Below are 21,733 nucleotides of genomic sequence, written 5' to 3'. Positions count from 1 at the left end.
GACTGGACTGTTCCCATGGGGCACAGGGTCAGAGCTGATTTGCATATCGCCATTGTCTAACCCAGGGTGGTGTGGAGTGCAAAAAAACAATGGATTTGTGCCCAGATCTTTGGACTGGGGTGAATGTGTGACATTGATCCACATTCTGTCCATCACCTGTTTTGTTTGCAAAAGCTAGCTCAGAGGTCACTAGAAACTTTCTCTAATAAACAAGAAGGGATTAGTTTCTGACAACCGCATAAAACATGACAACTTTGTTTCCCAAGAATAAGAAATCAAATCTCTAGAGTCGCGGATACAATAGATAACTATTTCACTCAGTCAATCGTGCATGCTTAGTTTCACCAGAGGTGCAAGAGAAATAGGGAGATGGGCGTTTTCAATAAAAAGGTATTTATTGAACAGTCTTCTTTCTCAAGGATTGAAAATGAACTGCTACAATAGTAAACCTTACTATGAAGTACAATGCATATAATACAAACAGTATTATAAAGTAGTACTGTAAAAGCATGATATGGTTTCTAAGCCATAAAGTGCATAAAATAGATAAAATACATACAGTGATAAAAGGATGACTAAAATACTCAACTGGTGTTTCTAGAATACGCCTACCCCGGTGTACCTAACCTAAGTCTGGTTAGAGGGAGGGAGTATAAGAGGAGGAGTTTAAGTCTAGGAGTTCTCTGCCAGGAATCTGATTCCAAAAATTCTCTAGGAGGTCTAATCAGCTCCGTACCTTTGTTCTAGAATGAAGACCAGCGGTTACATTCCCATGATATTGAAGGAGGCCCACGTTCGCTCAATCCTCAAAAAACCCTCAGCCGATCCCGCAGTATTGAGTAATTACAGGCCAATATCACTACTCCCTCTGCTGGCTAAAATACTGGAGGCTCACATTAACATCCAAGTGAGCCAGTATTTGGAGTCCAACAACATTCTGGACATATCGCAGTCCGGCTTCCGGCCGGGTTTCAGCACAGAGACGGCTATTCTGGCTGTCACGGATTCCATCAGGCGTACGCTGGATGAAGGGAGTTCGGTGATGCTCATTCTGCTGGACCTCTCCGCAGCATTCGATACAGTATCTCATCGTCTGCCGGCGGAGAGGCTCCAGGATTGCGCTATCGGGGATCTGGCACTGAAGTGGCTGGTTCACTTCCTGGCTGGTAGGAAGCAACAGGTCATGATGGGTTCATTCAAATCGTCAAAGTACTTATTGGAGAGAGGGGTCCCTCAGGGCTCATGTCTAAGTCCGACCCTCTTCAATATATACATGGCCCCATTAGCCAGAATAGTGCAGCATTATGGGTTTGAGATCGTCTCATACGCAGATGACACTCAATTGATTTTCCTGATTGGGAAAATCGAGTGGAGGAAAGAACACGTTTTGCCCAAGGAATGCTGGCCATCGCAAGCTGGATGGAAGAGTCCTGTCTCCAACTACATCCGGAGAAAACGGATCTGATGTTTCTCGGAAAAAGACAGGAAATCGTGCTAGACGACTGGTGGCCTGCGGAACTGGGGGCCGCTCCAGTCCCTTCAAACTCTGTGAAAAGTTTAGGTATACAGCTTGACGAGAACCTGTCCATGAAGAACAATGTGAGTAACATTGTAAGCTCATGTTATTACAGCTTAAGACTGCTGCGGAAAATTATTCCATATCTGCCCCTGAGCCATCGCAGAACAGTAGTGCAAGCCCTAGTAATCAGTAGGATCGACTATAGGAATGCACTGCTGGCTGAAGCAGGATCCACACAGTTAGCAAAGCTCCAAGTGATCCAAAATACGGCAGCATGGATGGTCCTGAATCGCCCACCGGATACCTCTTCGCTCCCTTTACTGAAGGAACTGCACTGGTTGCTGGTGAAGAAGAGAGCCTTTTTCAAGACCTGCTGCCTGGTCTTTAAAGCTATGAGGGAAATTGGCCCAAAATATCTACAAGACAAAATTTGCAAATGGACATCAGCTTGTAATTTGAGATCAAATGGTAAAGCCCTACTAGCGATCCCACGTATCTACCGTAATCGCTTGGGAGGTAAAGCCTTTTCATATGTAGGCCCTAAATATTGGAACTCCCTATCTGAAGGGCTGCGAAAGTCTCCTTCATACTTGACTTTCAGGAAACAGCTTAAAGCCTTCATATATTGTTGATTCACTCTGGTATCCTAACTTTCGCTCTGAGGAAAAAGGACTAGGCAGCGCGGAGATGCCCCCGGGTGATTCAGGCGCTTTACAAAAACCCAATAACAATAACAATAACAAGGAGGTCTTGTATCTCGTTCTCGGGACTCGATTTCCCAGATACCCGCAAGGGTAGGCTGGAAACACTGGAGCTGGATCTCTCGGCAGGAGAAATGACAGAGTCTCGCTGTGCATCTGCTGGAGGGTCGGCTTCCTTCGGCACTTGCTGCTGCAGGGCGTCGGACAAGTAGATATTCGATCTGCTCCAAACCACCGTGTGTTTGTTTAGGCAAATCAAGGCATATTTATACTTTGAAGGTGCTGAGTTTGACGCATGTTTGACTTAATAATGTCACTCAAAGGCTCATTTCTTGGAAAACGTTGGGAGTTCTAGGAGAACTTAATATTCAAGCAGGGGGAAGTCCCAAGCTGCTGAAGGCGGGTTTGTCCAAGAAAACATTGTTAATTCTTGGAGCTTAGTAGAAGTATCCCTGCTGTATTTGGGCAGTATGGTTTAGGCCAAATATGGTAATGATTTCTATGCCTAAATAAGGGAATGATAAAGTATACCTATATGAGGGCCTGAATCGGGAAATTTATACTAGGGTCCGAGATTCATTTACATCAGAATAAAATATATTAGGTCAAAGAGTGGCAAATGAACACGAAAACAAATTAGGAAACAAATGATTCCATTCCTCAGAAAAATCAGGAGGTAAAAAGGCCAATTCATGTTTTGTGTTGGAAAAATGCATTCCAATCACCTATACAGTTTTATCTAACTAAAGACTATGAATTCAAATGCTACTTTTTAAACAATGTATATGTTTCATCAGTTTACAGTGGGTATACATCAAAATGAATTGCTGTGTGAGGAATTTTAAACTTCTTTTAGGGTGTGAAATACCAATGCCAATCTCAGTATGGTGAGGCCATTCTTTATTGGAAAAAGAGTAATAATAAAAAGAGATGTAAATGGGCGAAAGTGACGAAAGCAGCATGTAGGGGCAGAGACGGCACAGCGTGACCATTTCTTAATTAACCAGATCCAGTGAGGTGACAGCCACCAGCAAGGCCAGCACTCCCTGGAAGTGTGCTTGTGATAATAGAGTCATCAAAAAAAACACAATGAATGAGGAAACTGAGAATTCAGAGTTCTATGGAGGTTAGAGCCTAAATGAATCAGATCCAGGTGACTGAGGAGGGCGAAGATGAGTCAGCCCTGATATAACCTGCTCCCACATAACAAATCAGTGCTGGGGGATGGGGGAAGAGGCATGAAATGTAACAAGGCTGAGTTTCACTTGGTTTTCAAAACATCCTATGAATAGAACTTCAAACAGGTTAACTAACATCATGTTAAGAAATGTTACATTGGTTAAAAAGAAAAAAACTGCTAGAGGCTTTCATGAGTAGTGCACCGGAGCAGCCTCACTGTTTGCTGCAGTAACTACCTCATACAAAAGTCCTTCGCATAAAGAGAGACTTCAATGCTGTGGGTCGGCCTAGTGCCCGCGACAGAAAACGGCGCGCAAAACGCAACGTGGACACACCTCAATTTCGCAGTGAAAAATCACCCTTTTTTTGGCAAAGTGCCTAGCTCTAGTTTTTGAACCATGGCTCTGCCGGCACCTAGGGAAACCTAGCACACCTATACATTTTTGAAAACTAGACACCCAGGGAAATCCAGGATGGGTGACTTGACTGACTCCCACCAGGTTGTAAAAAAAACACATTTTCCCCTCATGTCTGTGGTGGAACGTTCTGGAATCTGCGTTCCCCCAGGTCTCGCAAAATCTCAGGTGCCCCCCCCCCCTCCAAAACCAGGTCGTTTTGCTATAGGTAATTTTGAAGTCTCCACAGTAAAAGTGAGGTAACATTTTTTTCGGGAGATCTGGGGGAACGCTGGGTGGGAGGAAATTTGTGGATCCACGCAGTTTCCAGAACTTTCCCACTCAGAAATGTGAGAAAAAAGTGATTTTTTTGGCATAATTTGAGATTTGCAGGGGATCCTGGGTAGGAGAATGATTAGGGACCCACGCAAGCCATACCTCGCTGGACTCCCCTGGGTGTCTAGTTTCCAGAAATGTGTGAGTTAGGTAGGTTTCCCTAAATAGCCGCCGAGCCCCGTACCAAAAACTCATGGGGCCCCTCTTGGTTTGTGATAAGTAATTTTTATGTGGCCTCAATAGGTTTTGGGCCCTTGCCTGTCACGGTCCCTGACCTACCCATGCAAGTGAGGTACCATTTCTATCGAGAGACATTGGGGAACGCTGGGTCAGAGGAAATTTGTGGATCCACGCAGATTCCAGAACTTTCCCACAAAGAAATGTGAGAAAAAAGTGAAATTTTCAGCGAAATTTGAGGTTTGCCAGGGATTCTGAGTAGGAGAATAATGGAGACCCATGCAAGCCATACCTCGCTGGACTCCCCTGGGTGTCTACTTTTCAGAAATGTATGGGTTAGGTAGGTTTCCCTAGATTACTGCCGAGCAACCAGGTTGGTTTGTGATAGGTAATTTCGATGACGAATCAATATGTTTTGGGCCCTGTTCTGCCGCGGGTACTTGGCCCACCCATACAAGTGAGGTATCATTTCTATTGGGATAATTGAAGAAATGCTGAGTGGTTGGAAATTTGTTAATATTTTCTGCAATGTGAAAATTTGGGCACATTAATGCAAGGAGAATGTCAAAGTCACATTTCGAGGTTTGCAGGACATTGTAGGTAAGATAACTTGTTGGGATCCACAAGAAAGACATCACAATGCACTCCCACTAGCAGAGAGACAAAACAGACAAAGATGACTGCACATCCATCTATTCCTCAAGTACACACACATACTGGTTGGATTTGGCATGAAGGCGAGTGATGGTTCAGTATATAACATTTTATTAACAAGAGATTTCACAAAAATAAAATGCACTGTCAGTAATTGTATTGACAAAAACCTGAACCAGTGACTCGCAGCTCGTGAGCTGTAAAGCTACTTCAAGGCACAAACTGCTTTACAGGCCATTCACACATCTTTCATAGATGATACACACAAGACCATTCACACCACCAGGCACAAAACCAACACATTACAATATTCACAAAAAAGGACAAGGTACACACTGCTTGACAAAATCAAAAAAGACACATTTTTATGCACAACCACCTATTCCTCAAGCCCACATACACACTGGTTGAATTTGGCACGAAGGTGAGTGATGGTTCAGAATATACAGTTGTATTAACCAGAGATTTCGAGAAAAAAAATGAAATGCACTGTTAATTGAAAGGACGAGAAACTGAACCATTGACTCACCGCTTGTGAGCTGTAAAGCCACAACAAGGCATCAACCTCTTTACAGGCCATTCATATACCTTTCATACGTGTGACACATACAAAACCATTCACAACGCCAGCCGGGGGCCCAGCACATTACAACACTCACACCAGCAGACAGCACCATTCAAGGGCCCATCATTTTCTCACGCCCACATTCCTGACACAGTAACCACACCAGATTACGGATTGGAGTGTGTGTAGTGATCAGCAACTAGTCACTACTCACACACCGCCAGCCAATCACCAATCCAGGTACACCGCCAGCCGAGCACCAGTCCACGCACACTGCCAGCCACACGCCAGTCCACAAACACCGCCAGCCAAGTGCCAGTCCACGCTCACCCCCAGCCAAGCACCAGTCCACGCACACCGCCAGCCAAGCTCCAGTCCACGCACAGCACCAGCCAAGCGCCAGTACACACACACTGCCAGCCAAGCGCCAGTACAAACACAGAACCAGCCAAGCGTCAATCAAAACACACCGCCAGTCAAGCGCCATTCCACACACATCACCAGCCAAGCGCCAGTTGACGCACACCGCCAGCCAAGTACCAGTCCAAACACATCACCAGCCAAGCGCCATTACAAACACACCTCCAGCCTAGCGCCAGTCCACGCACACTGCCAGCCAAGCGCCAAACAAAACACACCGCCAGCCAAGCGCCAGGTCACGCACACCACCAGACAAGTGATACTCCACGCACACCGCCATCATATTTAGGATTTTTTTTAAAGATAAATAAGAAAGCACAAACAAATTGCAAATAGATACAAAAATCTACTAACACAAAACCTGAAACTAAAGCCAAAAATGCATCATTCAAAGCAGAAGAAAATACCTATCACGATTCATGACTGCTGGAAATATAGAAGTGGCAAGGGACTAGTAGACGAATATGAATACATTGTTGGCTTCCTTAGCAAGCCCATCAAAAAAGTGAAACCCAAGAACCTCTTCATCTCTTCAAGATTTGTGGGAGTCCACCGGGTAGCTCTAGAGTGGGTGTTAAGGCTGGCACTGTTGTCCCTCAAAAACTGTTCTGCATACAATTTAGTCTGCTCAACAATCTTTGCCAAAAATACATCATCCATAAATAACTGAAAAAAAATTATCGGCAAAAAGTTTTCAGTATTCACTCTACTCCCTGGAACACCAGTAAAGTCTGGCAATGCTGGCTGCACCATCCCTGGGGCAACCCCAACCTCAGCACTTTCAACCGGAAGCCTTGCAGCCCCAGGCTGCAGCCCAGATGCCTCTTGCTGCACTATATCAACAGGAAGCCTTGCAGCCCCAGATGCCTCCTGCCGCACTACCACAACAGGAAGCCTTGCATCTCCAGGCTGCAGCCCAGATGCCTCTTGCTGCACTACTCCAACAGGAATCCTGGCAGCCCCAGGCTGTAGCCCAGATGCCTCTTGACGAACTATCTGCACATAAATGTCCTCCTCTAACACAGGCACTTCATTGCGGGTTTATATAGCGCTAGGAATCGACTTCCGTAGGAGTATCTCCAAGCTTCGACTGCTGGGGAACCCGTCCTGGCTCACCCTGAGAGATGGTCCCTGATGGGTATCTCTAAGATGCGACCAAGCATCCCCGGCGGTCTGGGGGGGGCCGTTGTGAAGATGAGGCAAGCTGATGCCCAGAGTTGCCGAGTGTGGTCTCTGACTAGAGTAGGCACCGAGGCGAGAATTATCAAGTCCGCTGACCCTGGTCCACGACCCTGCCGCGTCGGGAATCGAACCCTGGTCCAGGGCCGTCCTCTGCTTACGGGTCTGCCGCCTCTAACAAGTGAGCCACACATCTGCACTAAGATTAGCTTCATCCGCACTGAGACAAGCTCCATCATCCGATGATGCGACATGGAGAGAAAACTCACTGCCTGAATCTTCTCCTCCCACCTCTGTTTCATAATCAGAGTCAGTCTCTGGACCATGGTCAGAGGAAGAATCAAAAAGCATACCAACAACCGGCTGAGCAGTAATCCTGCGGCTAGCCACTATCCCTACTAAAAAAGGAAACTGCGCAAACAAGTCAACAACAACCAACACTGTGCAAAATAAGTAAGTAAAGAAATGTGTGCCTTTATCACAAAGATCAGTATACTCAAAAACTATACTATTCACTTGCAGGAGACTGCTACACTCACCAGCAGCTACTCTGCAGACAGACAGCAAAAACAATATCCCACTAGAAAGAAAAAAAACAAAACCAAGTACTCACATAACAACAAAATACACAACAAGCACAAATGCAAAAAAGTTTTTGACACTCAAAAAACAGAAGCCAAACATCCTGCAATTCTTACAACATTTGCATAAAACACATTCATGCAGAGAAATGAAAAATATTTACATTGTACAAAAAAAGTAACTTACCAAACACAAGCAACTACACAAACAACAGAACCAAAAGTAACGAAACCGCAACCTGTAACAGTCTAAAGAGCAAAAGACTTCAACTAGAACAAAAAGGGAGGAAAAAAAGCATTATAGTTGCAATTCTCAAAAAATAAAAGTATTAACATTATAACACACTATCAGGCACATGCATCAAAGGAAAAAAACGGTTGCAAATGGGCAGATTCTCAGAATCCGCCCCTTTGCAACCAGTATTTTTGCATTTGGAATGAATCATCCCAAATGCAAAAATCGCAATTTAAGGAATCTCTAAATTGCGATTCCTTAAATTGCAATTGCATTTAAGGAATCCTAAATTGAGATTCCTTAAAAGCAATACATGAAAGTTAAAAAAGTAGCGATTTCGCTAATAGGAGTAGCAAATTACCATGAAGTTGAACTTCATGGTAATTTGCAAAAACTTTTGTGCATTTTCCAAAGTTTCATGTTGCGCACACATATGTCCATAGGGCATGTGTGTGTGCAACATATGTGCACAGATCAATTGCAGGAGTTCAACAGGGTGTAATTTTGAAACCCTTGCACACTTGAAATTGCATGAGCAATTTGCGAGTACCTGCAGGTACTCGCAAATTGCTCATGCAATCTCCAAATAATTCCTATGGGCCTGTAGGCCCATTGGAAGGAATGGGACAGCGTTCCTTAATTGCGAGTAGCAATTAAGGAATGTTTAGGAATCGCTATTTTTAAAACAGATGGGGTGAAAGGAGGTGGAAAGGGAATACAGGTAGAAAGAATGGGTGTCCAGACCCATTCCAAGAAGAACTGGCTGTAACTTATCTTGAAACACTCTAAATGATACTAGCACACACAAGGGTTTAACCCCTTCCATGCTCATGAGGAGCTCAGCTCGTCATGAGGCACACTGGAGCTGTGCTGATGACGAGCTGAGATCGTCATGAACAATGGGAAAACAAAGGATCCAGCACCGGGGGGGAAAAGCCTTAGCAGCCAAGTGGTTAAAAGATTTTAATTTTAAGATAGATTACTTGTCCAGAATGAAACTGATGTTTTGCAAAAGGGTTTACATTTTTGTCCCACACAAAAAGGGGATGTGGTTGATATACATATGGATCTGTTAAAATTCACAAGAGGTTTGAAAATCAAAGAAATCTGTGTTTCTCAACATTCACATAAATCTGATGTTTGTGTTTCTGAGCAGATTCCCAGGGCCATTTCAGATATACTTGATCTACAGTGTCTTCTGTCTATTGAAAAATATGAAGTCAAGTACATGAAATCATTACAGTGTGATCTTGATACAAAAGAAAGTTTGGATGTGTGAAGTGGGTTGAGGACTGAATCTAAATGTAATCCCGCAACAGCATACCATCAAAACATTGATGAATTCAATGAAAGAGTGACCTGTGAATTGCATCTTTTGAATACCCCTGCTAGGTTTGGTCCACAACCTCAAAATAATCTTTCACATGAGGAGAGAGAAGCGCTTCTCAGATTACAGAATGATTCCCTTATAGCAATCAGTGAGGTGGACAAAGGTGGAAATATGGTTGTCATATATAAGGTTGACGACATGAATGAGATTATCTGGCAGTTAAATGATGTCAGTGTTATGAGCGTACCGAAACTAATCCCACCAAGGAGCTCACAATATTCATCCATATGAAAATGAGAGAATGGGGAGACACATGTTTACTATCCGGTTATGAGTACTGTAATCTATAGGTTGGGAAAGCAAAGTTAACTTACAGCTATGTCTTGCCTAAGGTTCACAAGGGAGTGCTTTTTGCCCTAGGGAGATCTATCATCTCAAGGATGAGGTCCACCACCAAGAGGCTATCTGAATTTGTGAACATTAAATTACATAAATATGTGGCCAAACTGCCATCATATATTAAGGACAGCAAATACGTTCTTGTTAAGTTCAACAACTTTTCATGGTTAGAGGACATTCAATTTGTAATGTTAGATGTAACCAGCCTGTATACATGCATGCACAAGGATATTGGACTTACAGTAGTTCAATCCTTTTTGGATGAGGATGGAGCAGACCACTTTGAGTGGAATACCATGATTCTGGAAATGATTGACATCATCTTATCAGGGATTTATGTCATTCATGATGGCCATTGGTATCATCAACTGCAGGGGACAGCTATGGGTTCCTGGTTTGCTACCTACTATGCTGCCCTCTTTATGGGATGGCATGAGAGGGAGCATGCCTCTGGCAAAGGTGCCTACTCTGTAGTGAATATATAGTCTTCTATAGGAGGTACATCGAAGACATCATCTGCTTTCGGGCAGGTTCCACTGAGGCGTTGTATGATTATTTTCTCTATCTTAATAATAATCTTTATAACAAATTATATAAACATTGCACCATCACAAATATAGAATCAACTTTCTGGACCTCCAGTTTTATGTTAGAGATGGTAATATTCATAGCACCATGTTCTGTAAGGAACCTGCCTGTATCCTACATGCATCTAGTGCACACTCAACATCAATAATTAGAAACATTCCATATGGCAAAATGGTTCGCGTAAGATGGAACTGGAGCGAGGACACTATTTTTAAGAAAAAACTAATAGAGTTTCCTGAACAGAGGTTATAATGCCCAAGGCTTTGACAGAGGCAGAAAGGAGAGTGTATCAACTACTGAGGGAATGCACTCTACAGACTAGTATTTACACCAGAAAGAATACACGAGGAAGAGAAAAAGACAAATTTGTCTTCATTTTGACATACTCATTACATAGTGACAATATTTTTAGGATCTAACAAAAGCATTTGCATCTTCTTTTGGATATTCGGAGGCACGCAACACAATTTACAGAAATCCGCAGGTGGTATTCAGGAGGGGACGCACATTAACGGATTCTCTGGGCCCAAATTACATTACCTCAACATAACAAGGAGATAGTTGGTTGCCATGCAAACCATGTGTTTTGTTTTGTACTTGTTATGCCTGTAATGCATGTCCATAGGACAAAAACCAACAAGTTTAGGTTCAATACATCATAAGAACACAGTTTAAAATATTTTATTAATTGCAACACACACTTTGTAGTATCTGTAATTGGCTGCTAATGCAATATGATTTATGCAGGCACAAAAGCCCATAATCTTAAGACACACATACAAGAATACTGCAGAGCTTTAAGGAATGGAGATAGCAAATATCCCATGACTGACCATTACAGGCTGACTCATTCAAATGACTTGAGCTTTAAGTTCCTGAGAATTGACCACAATATTGAAAACTCATGTGAGAGGAACAACTTGAGGCCAACTGGATGTGCCGTTTGAAAGCTATCACTGATGGACATATTGAAGAGAATGAATTTCATCACTTCTTCAGTTAAGATCATGACCGTATATACCATTAGTCTATGAGACTGTATTACATACCTACTCCAACACTTACCCACCACCATAGTGTCTTGTGACTATTAAATTGTAAGTTTCGTTTTGCTTAATCATTATGCCCGGCTAATATTACTTCCAACCTTCGTAATACAATTTTGACATGATTATTATTCTGAGCCTTCAGCATTCTGACATTGGAATTTTTAGCTATTTCATTGTCTTTTTCTTATTGTATTTGTGATAATGTGAATGGGATCCCACTTATTTCATTTCACCTTTTCATCACAAATGTTTGCAATCACTGTTTAGTGACAATGCATATGAATAATGGGGAATGGTAATACCAATTCGACTCATCCTAAAGATCAATATTGATAAATGTATGGCATCTGGAGGGACCTACAGTGCTGCATCATTATTTACATTTCATATTTAGGCGCTTCTCTGAGCACAATAGTATTCTGTGATTTTATTCTTAATATTTTTCTCTTGGCTACTATGCCCTTCCAGTATCACCTCAATTGGATATTGGCAATTTGATTGTTTATATCAGGCAACATGTCTAAGGAGTATATTCCATTAGGGCTAAACAATTATGATATTTCAATATTTGAAATAGCACCTTGACTCGTCATTGATCTGTGATAGCCATTTTTATCGTTATGGTTTCATAAGCATACATGTTCTTTTATGCCACACTAAAATGGAAGGCATCTATGTGTTAGTCCCTGATATTCGGGAGCCATGGTTTTCCGTGAGCCCCATGAACCAGCTGATCACTTTTAGCATTTCCAGCTTCCTTTAAATAGGGCGCTGTAACCTGGGGGCAGCATTTACACAACCAACAAGGCACCTGGATACGTATCAAGTTAGATGTGGTTACTGGGCGCTAAGCTAAGGTTTGGAACAGTGTCTTTAATATGGTGTACAGCTCTAACAAAAAAAGGATCGCTTGAATGGGGGTTTGCTACTGCAACCCAAGGTTGTCCACCTGTGGTTAGTTACGTTGTGGGACCTGCTTGAGTCCCTAATTATTCTCTTATGAATAAATTTCATTGTCCGTGGGCAGTTTTACCATTGAACATGTTTTCCAGGTTTCGGCCCACACACATTAAAGAAGTCATTTGCGGTCAAGTTTTCAAAAGTTTTGAAGGATGTGGTTAATCTGGCAAACTATTTATTGATGATGCTCGTGTGGTTTCACACAGTTCAAGACCTTAAGCCTCACTGTATATGACTAAGCGAGGTCTGGAGGGTTTAATGTTGAAGACCTGCTGCTTCTCGTATTGCGGTTGGAGTTATTTTGGTACACCACAAATGTTGTTCTATGGCCATTATGTGCTGTTGCACACAAGGCATAATCGCACATACTGGGATCAAACTATTGGGGGATTTACCTCTTCGTTACTGAATTGTGTGTGTCTTCATGAAGTAAATATTTATTTAAGAGCTCTGTTAGGTTTGCCATATGAGGTTTTTATAATCGAGATTTTGAGCTTTTTACAGGTATATCCTTCTGATACTGTGTGTTTTATTTACAGGACCTTGATGACTTATTTTTGTTTTTCATCATTTACATATAAAATCTGTAGAATCCTAAAGGTATCATCTCTGGAGGGATTCCTCCCAGAAAATCTCTGATAGCACTAATATGTTTTCTTAGATTTATCTTAACCGTGAATATGAGAATATGAGAGCTGTTTCCTACATTAGAGCGACCCTTGACTCACCAGGTAGGTCGCTCCCCCTCCGCACAGCACCACCTGTGTCTCCCTGCCCCAACTGCCACTGCCGCTGCTGAGGAAGTTTGAGGACCTACATCCACCCGCAGGCTACCACCTGCGCCTCATCTCTGGTGGACAGTGGTAGGCCATAGGTAGGTTTGTTCATCCTCCGCTTAATTGCTTTTATTGAATTGCCTGTATTTTCATTGTTGTGTCTGTGACTGCTGTTGTATGTGGTCCGTGACCCTTTTTCTTCCCACTGTTCCACTTGCTCTCTCTACCCGGTCTTTCCTTCTGTACCCCTCGCTGCCCCCGTGTCGCTGCCCGGTTTTCTCTTCTGTTCTTAGCTGCCCCTGTATTTTTGTATTCTGTATGTTGCCTCTCATTTTTACGGTATTTCTGTGCCCTTTTTGCATTCTGTGCCACTCGTTTTTCCCTTATTTTTGTGCCCCTTTTGCCTTCTGTTCCACTTGATTTTTGTGCCTGTCTGCCTTCTGTGCCACTCGTTTTTCCCTTGTTTTTGTGCCTCTTTTGCCTTCTTTTCCACTCGTTTTTTGTGCCCTTCTGTCCTCTGTTCCAACCATTTTTTGTGCCAATCTGCCCTCTGTGCCACTTGTTTTTCCCTCGTTTTTTTGCCCCTTTTGCCTTCTGTTATACTCACTTTTTGTGCCCTTCTGCCCTCTGTTCCACTAGTTTTTTTTAGTCCCCCTGCCCTCTGTGCCACTAGCTTTTCCCTCGTTTCTGTGCCACTTTTTCATTCTGTTACCTTCGTTGTCCCTCACCGCCCATGCCGCTGCATCCCCTGCGGCCCGCCCCCCTGACTGCCCACTGCTCATTCGCTGCCCCCACCTCCCAGCTGCTCCTTTCTCCCATCTCCCCATATATGCTGGCCGTTGTGCGGCCATGCCGGCGCGCCTGAGGCAAGCCCGTTTACTCCCGTCTGTGCCTGGACCACGCCCAGTGCCAGAACCTCTGGCCCTCGCACCCACCACGACGACCGCCGCCACTATGACGCCAGCACTCTGCACGCTCTCAACTCCGGATGGAGCCACACCTGCTTCAAGGCTGCCACAAAAAGAACACATGGTCCTTTCACCTGCAGGAACTACAGCTACACCCACCTCAGAGCAGACAAACCACCCACCAAGAAAGACCCCAACCACCTCTGATGCATACTACTGAACACCCGCTCTCCATGCAAGCATGCCGTCGAGCTCTGTGACCTGCTCGACACAACATCCCCGGCGTCGCCTTCCTGACTGAGACCTGGCTTAACAACTCCTCCGCACCCGATATTGCCATAGCCATCTCAGACGGCTACAAGATCACTCGCAGAGACCGCACCAACGGAGTCGGAGGAGGAATCACCATTGTCCACAAGAACGGGATCAGGGTCTCGACTAGCACCAACGACGCGTTCAGCACCGCTGAACACATGCATTTCCAGATTCACACAGACCCTAACTCCACCCTCAGAGGCACCCTCGTCTACCGACCCCCCAGACCCCGCACCCAGTTCAGCGACTCCATCTCCGACTTGATTAGCACGCATACCCTGACCTCCACCAACTACATCCTCCTCGGAGACATGAATTTTCATCTTGACAACAACAACGACAACAACTCCACAACCCTGATCGACAACCTCGCCAACCTCGAACTGAAGTAACTTGTCACAATGCCCACCCACTCGGCCTGCCACATCCTCAACCCCATCAGCAACACCACCAAACTCCTTTGGACCGACCACCATTGCATCCACTTCGCCTTCCAGGAACCTACCAGACACCACCACACCCAACAGATCCCCATCTGCTGCTGGAGCAAAATCACAGAAGACCAACTACATGCAAACCTCGCTCTCAGCCCACCCACTAAACCCTCCAACACTGACAACGCTGCCCACAGTCTCCGAGATCATCAGCGGCGTACCCCAGGGATCCTCCCTCAGCCCGACGCTGTTCAACATTTACATCGCCCCACTTGCACACATAGCCCGACAGCACGACCTCAACATAATCTCCGACGACATTCAGCTGATGCTCTCCCCCACCAAGGACCCCATCCCCGCCAAAGCCAACCTCCATGAAGGAATGTAGGCTGGCACCGACTGGATGAAGACCAGAAGTCTGAAACTGAACGCGGACAAGACGGAGGTCCTCATTCTCAGCTCCAACCCTTCAGCCTGGGATGACTTCTGGTGGCCGACGGCACTGGGGACAGCGCCGACACCCACCGACCACTCACGCAACCTGGAAATCATCCTTGACTCAACGCTCTCAATGACCAAGCAAGTCAACGCCGTCTCCTCCTCCTGCTTCAACACCCTCTGCATGCTCCGCAAGATCTACAGATGGATCCCAACAGATACAAGAAAGACAGTCAACCAGACCCTTGTCAACAGCAGACTTGACTACGGAAACGCCCTCTACGCGGGAGCCCCGACCAAGCTCATAAAACGACTACAACGCATCCAAAACGCCTCGGCACGACTCTTCCTTGTCATACCACGCCACGGCCACATCACCCCGCACCTGAGAAACCTGCACTAGCTCACCGTCAACAAGAGGATATACTTCAAGCATCTGAAGAACAACCACCGGTGGGAGATCATTTTCCCACCTCGCCGCCAAGACATGGAACACCCTCCCACTGAGCCTATGACAGACCCAAGACCTGCTGACCTTCGGGAGGATACTCAAGACCTGGCTGTTCGATAAGTAGTGCCCCCCAGCGCCTTGAGACCCTCGCAGGTATGTAGTGCGCATTACAAAAGATTGATTGATTGATTGATTAGACATTCATCTAACACACTTAAATGGGGACAAGTATATATAATGTGGGTGATCCCTCCCTCTGTGCTTGTGAATAATAGGTAATGAATGAACACACAACATGAGGACTAGGGATTCAGTGACTCATTATAAAATAATGGGAGTGAGCTTTTTATTTTTACATGTTTGAGCCTCCCTCTAGACACAAGCGATTCTACATGTTCATTGAACATGTACATAAGTTCACTGAACTTTATAATTTTGTGATAATTGTGTAATGTGAATTTTTTTTGTTCTTTTGTAATTCTTGTTTCTAAATTTAGATTCATTTCAAAGCACTGTCATGTTTTATTTGTGTTGATATATATTAGTTTTGTATTATGTTATATTATATGTATGGTAGTGAACAAATCTTTTGTTATGTTTCCCTTCATGTATTTGTACATAGTGTTGTATTGTCTCAATGTGCGAGCAAGAATTGTCTTACTCTTGTTTTTTGTATGTTACTTACAGCCCTGACGACGTTCAAAATCCTGTTTGAACAAAACGCCTTGGCTGGATCTCCTTTGTATGGGAAAAAATGTTTCTATGGATATAAAGTAAAGAAAGAATAAAACATACACTTTGACACATATACATGATCTTTATGGACTACAGTATTTCCAAGATTACCTTTCCATTTGAAATTAAACATTGCATGTTTGTTGCCTTCGGCTTGGGGCTAAGAATGAGGGATATGCAAGTTCCATGTGTTGTGCAATTTCCATGCCCCACTTCTCAAATGCTGATTTCTTCTTCCATACCTGCTGTGCGATTTGATTATTTGCCCGAGTAATAATGGTAATAACTTCCATGTTATTCCGCGCAGGTCATCGGAATGCAACAGTTAAAATGTCAGTGGTAGTGATGTGCTGTAGAGAAGGGCTTTCCTGGGTCATAAGTAACTTTAAACCTTTGTTAATTACCCCATGCTGTTCCCGGGAGTTGTATTTAGGGGCGAAAAATAAATCCAATCTTCAAAGCAGGCAGTAGATCCAACCCAGAGAACTACTGACAAGCCACGCTATCGACATTGAAGCCAAATTGTATGCCTTCAACCTCCTATTAGACCTAGAGGCTTGGGCTGCAGCCAGCAACATTATTCCAATTACACAAATGGGGTCTAGAGGTGTCATGAGCACAATGAGCAAACTTCTTACCATGAGTCTCTGCATTGAAAAAGCTAGTCACAAGACCTCTAAATTTTACACCTGCTTTGTTGAATTAAAATCAGCCTTGGGCATGGTCTAGAGAGAGTTCCCTTGGGCAAAGATGGCCATATGAGGTGCACCACCGAAGCTCCAGTGGGGCAAAGTCAACTTATACTCCATATACACCGTCTGGAGTGCACATCACACTCCCCTCTACAAGTAATAGCAGTTACGTGTCTCCCTACACCTAATTACGGTTTGAAACATTTAAAGGGAAAGGATGCGACCACTCTAAACCAACTTCAGTCTCCCCTATTCAAATACATTTTTTGCCTTGCGTGATACACTTCTCAAGCTCAGGTTGGATTGAAATTTGGGTTATTCAATCCATCCCTGTGAAGGATGGACGCACATATCAAACTGTGTTGAAAATTGAGATCGGCAAAACCAAATTCACTGGCTGCCTTGTACTGGACAGAAATGAAAAACCAACACACAATCAAAAATGACTGGCTATCGGTGCTTCAGCAAGCATTAACCACCCTTAGCGTGTCAAAAGTATGGAGCATAAGCATCAGTTTTACAGCATTTAAAAAAATTGTTAATAAAGCAGCAAAATTCCAAGCCTATACACTCAACAAAACAGAGGGGTCTAAAAAAAACTGGTGGATGATGCTGAAAACCTATGCAGATTGGGGCCCATAACTCTGTTTCATAAGTGATATGTCCCCATCAATACACAATATTCTGCTTCTAATCCACCTGGGAGTCTCCCCATCAAAAGAACAGGCTCCAGCCTGGAAACAAACCTGATTGGTCCTTTACTGTAATTTTTGCAGCAGTTACAAGAAGACGACATTCCTTTTTTTTTCATTAGTCCCGCCGTCAGCCAGCTGAGATGAAAACTGCCATGACTAGCCCTCCAGACCCTCCAGATAAGAACCTGCCACTCCGCCATAATGACACTCTTCAACAGTCAGTTGCTTCATCTCTCTCTGCAGGGCAACAAACTTCCTGGTACAAGTTAATAGACTGTTACAAGCACAGCAGGGGTGCAGTCCGGGGACTGTGAGTGGCAGCCCATCACATGGAATGAAATCGCAAGCTCACTCCATACCGTTGTTTGCTCAGAAACAACTGAACTGCACCCTAGGAATCATGGGTACCCTCTGCCCCAATAGAGTTTTAACCGGTTATTAAATGAATTTTCCGTTTGTAAATAAAAAGCACACTGTATCAATTGAAATTGTGCCTTATCTCTTACAGATTTTTTGAATGTTGTACTGGTCTGTCTTTTTTAAGGATTCTAATTAATCAGCAAATAAAGAAAATTTACTTTCGGTGAAAAATTATTTATTCTTCAAGTTACAGATGTTTTGTGCCTTCACTGCGTTCTGGTCCTTGCTCTCAGCTTTCAAGTGACAGGCATCATCATTCGATGGACGTTTTATTGTGACTTGAAGGGTGGACGCCATTGCTTGGTTCTATTAACTCCATGATGCCTGGTAGGTCTGGAGGTACCTGACATGCTCTACTGCAAGTATAACACCTTCCAGCACTGATAGTTTTTAGAGGTGTAAGACTCTTTGATCAGACTTAAGATCGGCTGTGCTGCCCATTTGGTGGTTGCATTTCAAACTTGTCTATTTGCTGCTGGTGATCACTGGAACCTGTTTCCTTCTGGATAACCCAGGGATCTGCTTGTATCTCGTGTATTCTTGGTGACTTCTTTTGTGCTGGAAGGACGAAGGGCACACACTTTTTTTTTACGTTACTGATATTTTGCAAGGTGGACCTTGCTATTATTGGAGAACTCCATCTTGCTGCTGTTGCTATGGCCTCCATTGGTGACTCTGGAGCTGGCTCTGCTTTTTTAGATGCTCTTTATGATTTTATTCTGATCGAATTGTTTGGTTTTGCCCCATTAAGAGGGCTGCTTGTTGTGGGCCTTTCTTGGTTGTTTTGGTTGCTTTTTGACAGAGACTAGTTAGCCCTGGCCCAAAAAACGGTTGTTCTGAAGAGATGAAGAGGTCTCTTTAGAGAGGTCTATAGACTCAACCTGCTCTGAGGTTGAGGTCATTAGGTACTATCTTTAACTGGTTATCATTGCAGGTAGTTTGTGGATTGCTTGTCTTTTTACTTGTGCATTTCTCGGCTTCAGTTGGAATTTTATTTTGCTTAGTATCTCATCATGTAATGCAGGAAGGGTTTATAATTTGCCAATCAGTGGACCGCAGGTAGAAGCCACTGATGACTGTGCCACATCTACTTGTGGCCGCTATAACTGATTAATTAAGGCCCCTATTTTGGTTTTGATCGCAGTGACATATATTGGCAAGGTATCAGGAAAATTGACCCGCAGGCCCATTTTCTTTGACTTACACCTTAGAATGTCTACTGCCAAATGGAATGAATTTCACAGGAACTCTCAAGTCCCCTGCATTTCAACTCTTTGATGTGAATGTGTGACATTATTCCGCTGTATTTCTCCCCGCAGGGAATACCAACGCGGTCGTTAGAACAACCGCATGTGATTCCGCATACCATTACTCCGCAAGTCGAAACAACGACTTGCGGAGGGGGGCGCTGGATGTTGGAATAGTATAATTTACTATTCCAACTCCAGTCTGTGCGGACAATAGAGAAGGTGTTGGATTTTAATTCCAACACCTTCCCCCCCTCCGGAAGTCATTGTTCGGACTTGCGGAGTAATGGTATGCAGAATCACAACGCGGTCCTTGTAACAACCGCGTTGCAATTTCCTGCGGGGAGAAAGATTCATGGTAAACGTTGTTTACCCTTTGATGTTGCTGCATTGGGGAGTTTTGAGTGTTGTTTAATATTACACTGGTTTCAGCCAGATCAGGAGATCTATCCCAAGAGACCAAAGTACACGCTATTGTACCTGTTTCTACCAGACTTGTTCCTTGCAACTAGGGGGTACCATCCAAGGTAGAGGCAAATGAAATGGTGGAAAAGGCCAGGCTGCCCAACAACCATCTAGAGTCATTTGTAGGTTAGTTAAGTGTATGTTCCTGGGGCCAAGGTGCGTTTCCTGGTGGATCCTGTGTGCTTATCACTTCATGGAATGGAGCACTGAATGCTGTTACTTTCAGCAGCATGCCTGCACCTCTGCTCAGTAGTTTTAAGTGCCACCAGTGTTTTCCCCGACCTCATTTGACCCTAACCAGTGAGTTAGGTTTGACACCTCCAGGTACTTTTGAGTATTAAAGGAGATGTGTGGGAAATGGACTCCACTCCCAAAGAGGCACCTGTCTCTGTTCCTCTAATTGTTCAGCAAATGTTATAATGTTGCCCTTGTACCGTTCTTACTGGGATCGCAGAAGGGAACTTTTCTGTTGACCGTGAGCCATAAGCAATAAATTGCGTGCCTCTGAATAGTTAGTCATGCACAGTTCTTGTCAATCGCCGCACTCTACAGTTGAAAGTGACACAGTTTTTCTAGAATAAAGCTGACAGTGCCTTCATAGAGCACAGATCTTGGTTTTAATGGAGCACCGACTTTCTTTGCACTATGCAGTGTTTTGCATGGCTTGGAGTTGGAAACTATTGGAAGATTACTCAAATCTTCTACAGCACAACCATCAAGGACATGCAAGGAAGGTTGTGGTACTTTACGCTAGGAACAGGAGTGGAGGAGCACACCGCGGAAGGCAAGCTGCACCACAGACCTAGCTGGGCCACTACCACCCGCTCGACCCCCAGAAACAGTGCTAAAGTTCTGACCCACGCTCCGCAAGGAGTACTGCTGCCTACTTCTGCCATCTCACTTATTGTGCCCTATTGAGATGCCGCCTCTCTACCTCTCACTGCTTCTTCTTCCTTGCCATTGGCGCTGAGGTGGGTCTTCAGGTGGGCTGACTTACAACAATCTGGTAGGCCTGCAGGCGGCGGTTGTCTATCCTGTTGGACAATAGGATTCTAATTACCCCCTAGAGAGGTCCCAAAGAGCCAAAATGATGGGGCATGGAGGCGGCCTTGATTGTGAAGGGCCTCGAGCCTCCATGTACTAGCAGTGCTCGCAGCAGCCACAGCTGTGGTAGCGCCAGCAGCAGCTTGAGTAGGCGGCATAGTGCCCCACCACGTTTCCTGCACATCAGCAAGCCATCCATCTGCCTCTGGTATGCTTATCATGAAAAGTTATGACCCAGGCAGTAAGGCTGACTAATTTATTGTGAACAGTGTTGGTTAATACCAACGGGCCCTTAAGTGTGGATAGTCACTACACTTAGCTAAAGGCTGCAGACAGATATTGTATTACAAGGAATATCACAGATGTACATTGCATTCGAGGGGTGCAGTTTGGTTTCTCACTTTGACAAACATATGTAGTTGAAGATTTGCTAGGTGATAATCCTTGTAGGTAGATTTCATTTGGGTTGTCTAGTGCTTTGCTAAGTGTAAGTGTGTATATATTTGTTATTCTCCAACTGTTGATGGTTGCCGGCTTATGTATATGAAAGAAGGCTTCATTTTGTTATGGTGGTAACTCAGTAATGCAGATTATAGTCTGGATTGGTTCATTAGGAAACATTATGTCAGATGCTACAGGTCTGATATGTTTATTATTAAAAGTTACAGAGGGAGTAGGCCTGCCCTACTTATTATGAAATGCATTCATTAACTCCAATAGGTCTTTATGGGTGAATTGTTTTGACACCATATTGAAGGCTGTAGACTGATATTTATTTTGTTACATGGAATCGCACAGATACCTTGGACAACACTTCGAGAAGAAGACTAGCATTGTAGTAATCCT

General features: G+C 44.1%; 1 protein-coding gene across 1 annotated transcript in view; it reads left to right on the top strand.

Annotated features, from left to right (window-relative positions):
* The first annotated feature begins 748 nt into the window (after positions 1-748).
* LOC147701033 (uncharacterized) overlaps positions 749-21,733 on the top strand; it is a 150,047-nt gene continuing 129,062 nt past the window's right edge. Inside the window, exon 1 of the mRNA XM_086929293.1 lies at positions 749-1,166. Within this exon, the coding sequence (XP_086785419.1) occupies positions 749-1,166 (418 nt within the window). The remainder of the gene's footprint in view (positions 1,167-21,733) is intronic.

The sequence above is a fragment of the Lissotriton vulgaris genome, chromosome 7 (genome assembly GCF_964263255.1).
Source record: "Lissotriton vulgaris chromosome 7, aLisVul1.2, whole genome shotgun sequence".
Lineage (NCBI taxonomy): Eukaryota > Metazoa > Chordata > Amphibia > Caudata > Salamandridae > Lissotriton > Lissotriton vulgaris.
This window is presented reverse-complemented; position numbering and strand designations above follow the sequence as displayed.